This window comes from Nothoprocta perdicaria, unplaced genomic scaffold, assembly GCF_003342845.1.
Source record: "Nothoprocta perdicaria isolate Ctin4 unplaced genomic scaffold, notPer1 scaffold_233, whole genome shotgun sequence".
Lineage (NCBI taxonomy): Eukaryota > Metazoa > Chordata > Aves > Tinamiformes > Tinamidae > Nothoprocta > Nothoprocta perdicaria.
The window spans coordinates 262223-270178 of NW_020455459.1; the positions used below are offsets into that span (position 1 = coordinate 262223).

The 7956-nt window shown below is 36.5% G+C and overlaps 1 protein-coding gene across 1 annotated transcript in view; it reads right to left on the minus strand.

Moving 5' to 3' along the window:
* Window positions 1-488: 488 nt before the first annotated feature.
* ZFAT (zinc finger and AT-hook domain containing) overlaps window positions 489-7956 on the minus strand; it is a 77441-nt gene continuing 69973 nt past the window's right edge. Inside the window, exon 16 of the mRNA XM_026039566.1 lies at window positions 489-793. Coding sequence (XP_025895351.1) covers window positions 554-793 — 240 coding nt within the window. The 3' untranslated portion in view covers window positions 489-553. The remainder of the gene's footprint in view (window positions 794-7956) is intronic.

Sequence of the window (7956 nt, forward strand, 5' to 3'; positions counted from 1 at the left end):
ACATATTTGGGTTATGTCCACAGTTCTGCAAACACACTCTAAGCATATATGCAGAAATAGAAGTCACGATAGTTTTACTACCAGTATGGTTATCACTACCGGTGAAGGCAAGAACATATTAAGTATTTATAACACAGACATACTGATTTCTCTAGATATACTGACTGGCTTTTATAGATGTTTTATTTCCGTAAGAATAACACAGTTTTGAAGTGACCAAGCACATTTTTCAGGATTCACAGGAAGCAAGTGAGAGAGCTTCTTAGAAGAGCAAGAATATTTTTTCCTCAAAATTCGAACATTTTTCCTCTCTCAAAAAGTCTGAGGAAGCTGTGTCCATGATGTGCCTGAATTTCTCATACAATCCATTCAGCCAGATCACTATCCAGTAACAAGCTCTCRCTTCACAGATGAATTGAAAATTTACCTGTATGTTTCCTTTTGTCTGTATTTTGAAAAGAAACAGAAGTTTTGGCTTTGACAAATCAAGTAATACTTGATTTGTCATCAAATCAAATTGAATACTCTTTGAATACCCTTTGAATACTCTTCCCTAGAGTTCTTGGACAGATTGTTCCACTGTTTGTTCTTCCACAGGCTGCACAGCTTCTTGCACATAAACTATAAATTCTGAAGCCTCTCCTCCCTGTGTGTAGACAGTCACTGTCTCAATTCCCTCCACTTCATCTGATGAGACTACCAGGTGATGCTGCTCAGACAGCTCCACTGACGCTTGTTGCAGAGTCTCTTGAATCATCAAAGTGTGATTGGCTGATTGCTCCTCTTCTTTTACCTAAGAAGATATTAAAGAGGACATAGAAGCTTCACTTTCAAGTAAGTAATTGCTATTATGGTGATTAATGTAAATTCAGCATAGTAGTTTGAAAGAAAAACAGATTTTTTTGAAAGAAAATAGCAAATTTATACTGGAAATTTACAGTAAACATTTTTGACCAGCAAGAGTTACTGCTTCTACTATTTTGTAATGTTATGCACTTCATCTCAGCTACACACATAGACAGCTATAAAGTTGGAGGAGCACAACTCTGGAGACATCTTTAATCTCTCAGCAGTCATTCACTCAAAGCCATCCTTATCTAAATAAATCTGAAGTTAAATGATTCTTCTAGTATAACTGACAATCCATCCCAAACTATCTCAAAAAACAGTTACAGTCACCTTTTTTTTTTTTTTTGAGCCAAGAAACTGTTCTTAGAAGCAAAATTGTATTGAGAACATGAAAGGACTTCTATTAGGAAACGGTGAACTCTGTGTATTACTGAAATATATCTCCAAGATACATTGTTTGTGAGGCAGTCATTTTTATAGTATTAAAAGTATACAGATGGGAACAATCCAAAAATTACATACTATGACATAAATATATGTCATTCATCAATAATAATAATTAAAAAAAAAACACAATTAGGCATCAAAATCAAAAGAACTATTAAAATTCAGTACATATTAGAATGTGAGTACAAATCTTTATTCCTCTACTGATCCATATAAATTCCTATGCACAACACTCAGCCAATGACAAAACATTGGAAAACTCTAAGTCACGTTGAAGAAATGCAGCCTCTCCAGTATTAGCAATACAATAATGTATTTTTCAGGAGATTTTTCTGCATAGGAGATATATGCAAAAACATGCTAGATGATTTCTGTATCAAAACACTCTTCATTAGGGAGCCACTTTATTTGTTGGATCATAAATGTCAACCACCCACARTGCAAATAGAATGAAGTATGTATATAATGAAGATGTATTGTTACTAATAGTACATATTGCTGTTTAAAAGGGGAGTGGAATAGGAGCGAATMACTACAGTGTAATTTCCAAGCATGTGTTTTGACTCCCTAGATTAGAGACTAATAAGGAGAAAAAAAGACTTTCTATATGTTTAGGATTTTATTGCTMTAACATGATGTTCTTTCTATGCAGCCTTTCCCATTATTCGACATTGGCTTTTCCTTTAACTTCTTTTTTATTCTGTGTTTAAAATTTCTGTCAGATCCAGAAGATTTAAGAGAGACGCAAGCCCTGAGGACYTTGTATTGCTTTGCACTTTCACTCTATTCATGAGGCTATACAAAGCTTTTTCTTGAACAATAGCAAGTATGTTCGCGTGTTCAATTATTTAGAAATCCCCAAGTCAGCCTGCTTGTGATACGGTGATGGAAATACATACGTATTTTATCTAGTGAAGGATTTAACTTCTAAAGAGAATCTTGCCACTTTTCTTGACCTTCCCACAATAGCACGACTGCACCTACTGATGCGAGCTCGCGCTTTGTTATCCAGCTTTCAGATTAGAGGGATGAAACTGCACAATAGGGATGAAGTTCTTTCCGTGTTCCTTTTCATTTACAAYGTATATCTGAATGTTTTTCTTAAAATATTCTCTAAGCAAACCCTTTTGAAGTTCAACATTTTACAAAGAAAAAAGGGTAGTGTTGGCTGTAACCACCCTCAAAAACCAATGTCACAAAATCTGGATATTTCAAAGATTATCCTTTAATAATGCAAAACTTGGATCTCTACTCAGAAAGCAAGGAGCTAAGCCATGAAAAGAAACATGACATTCTTAACTTGCTTCTTCCCATGTCCTCCCTCCCTTTTAAAAGGAACCCTCCTTTTTATTGCTGAGAAAGCAATAGGAATTTAGCAAATCCTGTCAGGGGACTCCCCTTTCCTAGGTGTGCCCTCCGCTCTCCTGAGGCTACTTGTTCCAGTGGTAGATTTGCTGGACGATCCGCAGCTTCATCAGGGGAATCAGACAGGAGCTGAAGTTAAAAACACAGGGTGAACAAAACCTCACCACTGGTGAAGTCTGCACGTAACTAGACCCTTGATAACAGAGATCTCCAAATAAAATTCCTGGATAGGCAGGATGAAATTTGGCATTTTAATTGTGTAATTCACAGTAACTGCTCCTGTGCTGGCACAACATCCATAATCTTATGACAAAAGCTCTCAGCCCCCTGAAAATGTCATTTTGATAAAAATGACTACATTTGCTGAGCTGCAGGAACGCACAGTGTGAATATGGGCTTCTACGGTTTCACTTTAGTCACTCTAAATCAAAACACATAAATAATTTTAAGCACACTTTGGTGAGTGTACATAAATAATAAATACAAGAAGATAAATAAAGCGCAGTTGACGCAAAACTGAAATGAAACCWGAATCTCATTCAATTCAATAGCAGCAATTTAATACTTACTCAGTTTTATATGCTTTTGAAATGAAAATTGCCAATAAAGAAAGTTAAATTAACCTCCCTACCTGCCTTTATTGATGCAGTTTTCTAACCCTTGTCACGCAGGGTAAAGAAGACTAATGCCCTTACTCCCAGTGTTTCTAGCTTCTAACACCTTTTTTGGACAGCTATCTGGAATCCTCTTAGTTTGACAAATCACCACATTAAATTATTTTGGATATTTACATTTCAAATAAGTTCCAAGTTTATATGCTTCAGCTTGGTTCTTATTAGATTATTCCACAAGGAATAATCTCAAAACATTAATTTACATCCCTCAGACTGACGAAACAGTGGAACAGCTGCCATCAGAATGAATGAAGTTGTTAAGTTGAATTCTTTTCATTGTCATTTCCAGTGTTTTCAAGACAGATCTGTGACCTATTTTCTCTTTGACAGGCAGCTGAAAAGCATCTGGCTGCTTATCCTTGCTTAAAGAGTGGCAGCAAGAAGCTGAAGGCCTCCATTGCTGGTGACTAAACCAACCCAATACCTGCAGAAAGATTCTCTATGGGCTAAGYGTCTCTCACAAAGAGCAGCAGGAGAAACTTCCCTATGCCTTCATCAACAATCTCATGATTGAAAGAAAATACTCACAATAAATGAGCAAAGCTGCTTTTTCATTCTAGGAGGCATTCTGAAAAATAATTAGTATCTTTAATTTTTTGATRCTGTCAGGAGAAGACTAGAGCACATTTTGAACAGCCTTGCAGGGCTTCACCCGATTCCACTGCAGACTTTCTCTTGTGTTTTCAAAGGGAAAGCTGCTTTCAGTTCACCATGAAGAAGAAAGGTTAATCACACAGACCGAGCAGGAAGTCAAAATTACACCAARCTGCAGAGGCTCCTACTGACATCCCAGGACACCAGAGAGGGTCACTCTTTGCTGTGCGTTGCCACAGCTGCCGTTTTGGAGATAGCGACTGTTGCCACGGTAGGTTTTAACGGAGCTTGAAGAGATGACAAAGTAGAAAGATGGAAGGAAATAAAATAATATATGAACTGTTTTCTTAACCTTGTTAAAAAATGCTTACTTGGTGAAACAGCAGGTGTGCTTACTCTTCACAGCAGATTATTTACAAGGTTGGAAAGCAGGTTACCATGCTTTTCAGCAATAGAGTTAACCCTAAGTACACCCTAGGTAACCCTCCAAGGTACAATTATAGAAATATAGAAAAAAGATCAGTCTTCTCTGTGATTTCTGAATGAGAGAAAGAAAGAAGAAATATTCCCTAGCCAATTAGCTCCCTTAACTGTCAGCATTAATGCAGTGTTTTGAAACAGGATGTGTGTTGGATCAGGTATTCTAAAGTATGAAATATTTCATGTCCCCAAAGACTGTATAATTTTGATATGAAACAAGAGAAGCAAGTAGATACAGAAAAAAAAAAAAAAAAAAGAAGAAGGGGGGGAATACATTATCAATGAGACAGGCAGCAGTATAATATACCAAAAAGCTCAGCACAGATAATTGCTGTCATCATATTTTTGAAAAGTAATTGAGAGAAGACAATGAAGTACAAATTGCTCTTCATTAAAAATCCAGATAACTAAGCACAATATGGTAGAAGGCATTAAGCAAGTTGTTTGAAAAAGTAATGAGCAATTAAATCTTCATGGGCTGAGCAAAGGTAGGAGTTAAAATCTGCACAACTAATGAGAGATGGGATATGGTCAGAACCCAGTAAAAAGCCTTGCAGGGAAAAAAAAAAAAAAGCTTTTATTTGATGTGGCAAAAAAATTATTAAAACAGGAAGATCAAGTGGACACACTGAAAGACAGCATGCTGTCAAGAGGAGCAGACAAGCAATCTTTGAATTGTGTTCTGAATTAATACAAAAGGGACAAAACAGCATCTGTAAATGTCAAAAGAAAGAATATCTGAGTACACATAGCATAAAGTGTGCTAACTTGGACAACCACTACAGCTACACAAATGAAATAAAAGATCATCTTAAAATGAATGCGGAGTAAGTCAGCAGTACTTAGCTGCCTCTTAAATGTGAGACCCCTGGACCTCACTTGAAGGTCACACCAGGCTTGAATAACAAGAAAAAGAGTTAAATCCCCTATGGGTTGAAATAGAAAATAGATGAGGAAGAACAATTCTGCACGAGGACTGACACAATCCTTACACAGAGTGAGCTTGAGGTGACGGCTCTTGAATTGCAAGAAACACAGATGTGAGGTCTTTCATTGGGACACAAGATTGCTTAGACCACTGTTACTTAGTATATGGGGCCCTGTATTTGTGATTAAAGCTTTTACATGCTAATGTGTGCTACAAGTAAGGTGGTGTATGAACTTCTGTGTTCTTCTTCTGTGTAAGAGATACATGGTTCAGAACAATTTATTAGTCTCCTTCTCAGTCATTCCTTAAGTTTAAAACTCCTTGCTTTCACCTTTTCCTCCTCTTTATTACTGACTGCATCTCTCTGTAACCTCAAGTAGAACAACTCAGATAACATGCCATTAGGTAGTATCATCATCAATTCTGTCTTGAAGGAAGATGCAACCTGGATAACTAACAACCAAAGTGGATTCAAACAGACAAGAATAGGATTCTTGTCCCATGTTGTGATGAAAAATTCACCGTGSAACTTCGCCATGATCAGGCCATTTGGGTAAAACATCAGACTAGCATCTTGGTTTTCTCTCAGGCATTTGATGTGCATTCTGTTCCGTAGCAGATGCATGTTTTCATAGCTGTCACTGAATAGAATTTCTCCCAAATTAGATGTCAGAGAAAGTTTAATCTGGATGATAGCTTGGTATACCAGTTCTCAGAGAATGAACTAATGCAATTTCAGGCTCTAGACATACCCTGTGTATGTTACACAGCCTGATGTTTTCTATCAGTCAGCTTTTTTTTTTTTTTTTTTTTACTGCAGGGAGCCTACAACTATTCTTAGTTACCAGGCACTATTCAAGTCAAATCGGGTTATTCTGCAACTTTAAAACACAAGTTGCAAACTGATTCAGCCTGGAACTGGTTGCTGTCATATTGTCAAGTCTTTTCTATTATAAATCATGTAAAGTTTCCAAAATGAAAAGTGGTATTTTTGTCTCAACATGCAATTCAGGAGCTGGGGYCCTCAGACAATCTCATCTGGATTTCAGATGCACTATTTATGTGTACACATTTACTGCACACATGCAGTAAAACTACACAGCAAAACTCAGAGCAATATTGAAAGGGTAGAACACTGTAAACATGGTATCCTGTCAGTCAACTGATTTGCCAGAAAATATCCCCCACAAAAAACACCAACCAGACCTAACTAATACACTCAGCATCTAGTAATGTACGGAAAAAGACTTACAGACTGAGATAAAGCTTGTTTCTGCACAAAAACGTGCAAGTGCTTCACACAAGATGCCTGGAAACACGAATACATCTGGATTCGAATACAATCCAGGTACCAAGTGTGAATAGCACTTTTCTGGGTGAAAAGTAAGTAGGAGTAAAGYAACATGGGAAAGTTCCAGGGAGGAGAAGGAAGACAGAGACAGCAATAATACAATGTAACATTTGCAGCAAAAAAAAAAGTATTTTTAAAATTGCATATTCTAATAATTTAGATTTTTATAGAAATTTCATAGTGTAAAAAAGAGGAATGAAAGCAGGAATGAGGGGTGAAGGTAAGAACTGATGAAAAAAATGAATAATGTAGCCTAAAAAAAATAAAAAAGAAAGAAAAAATCCAAACAGCAACACATAACAGCATAGCAATCAGAACACTAAATAAATGCTAAAGAAAAAAAAAATGGAACCGCGCTGCTCAGCAAGGACTCGGTGAGGCCATTAGAGAACATGAGAGGAAACTTAGTGACAGATGATGCTGATATATTGCTGACAACCTGAATGAATTTTTTGTCTCACAATCCACAAGAGAAGATGAAGGTCACAGAATAGAGTGTGGAATAAATTTTCCAGTGGTAAAGTGAAATATGAACATGTCTTAAGATCACTTCAAGGTTAACAATTAGGAACTCAGTATAATTAAAAACTGACAAAGTAGTAGGCACAAATGAGTTATATCCCACTGAAAGYGACTCACTATTAAAGAAAAAAGAAAATCTGACAGTTCTCAGATAGGAAAGGATTATAGTCATGGTAATGATTCCCCTGTCCTCCCCCCAAAAAAAATATTAAAAATAAGGTGGTGTTGAAACTCTGAAGGAATCTACTAATGTGAAGATAAGAAGCAGGAACACTGAAAAAAACGCTGTCAGTCAAGCAGAAATTAAAAAATAATCAACTTATAGAGAAAATTAAAAGAATATATGTGAGAAGAAGGAAAAAAAAGACAAAAAGATCCTCAGACCTTTATCTACTTAGTCCTTTACTCCTTAGTCCTTTATCTACTTCCAATGAGCTGCCACTTTATATTTCCTTGGAAAATTCACAAGTCTGCTGCACACTGAATAGTAAAAAGGTACCAAGGCTACCAGAAAAAGAAATCAGTAAGCACTGCAGTGCAAACATGAAATATTTAACAGAKGAACAGTGCTTACAATATCAAAGCAAGCTACTAGAAAAATTCAGTGTAAATAGCAGTAGCCCAGGGTCCACTCAGCTTGAGTCTACTTCAGTTCTACATGGACCAATTTTGCTGTTCTGCAACTTTGAGTTAGGGAGAAAAATGGATTTTATATTAATACGACTCCAAAGAGCAAAAAAAAAAAA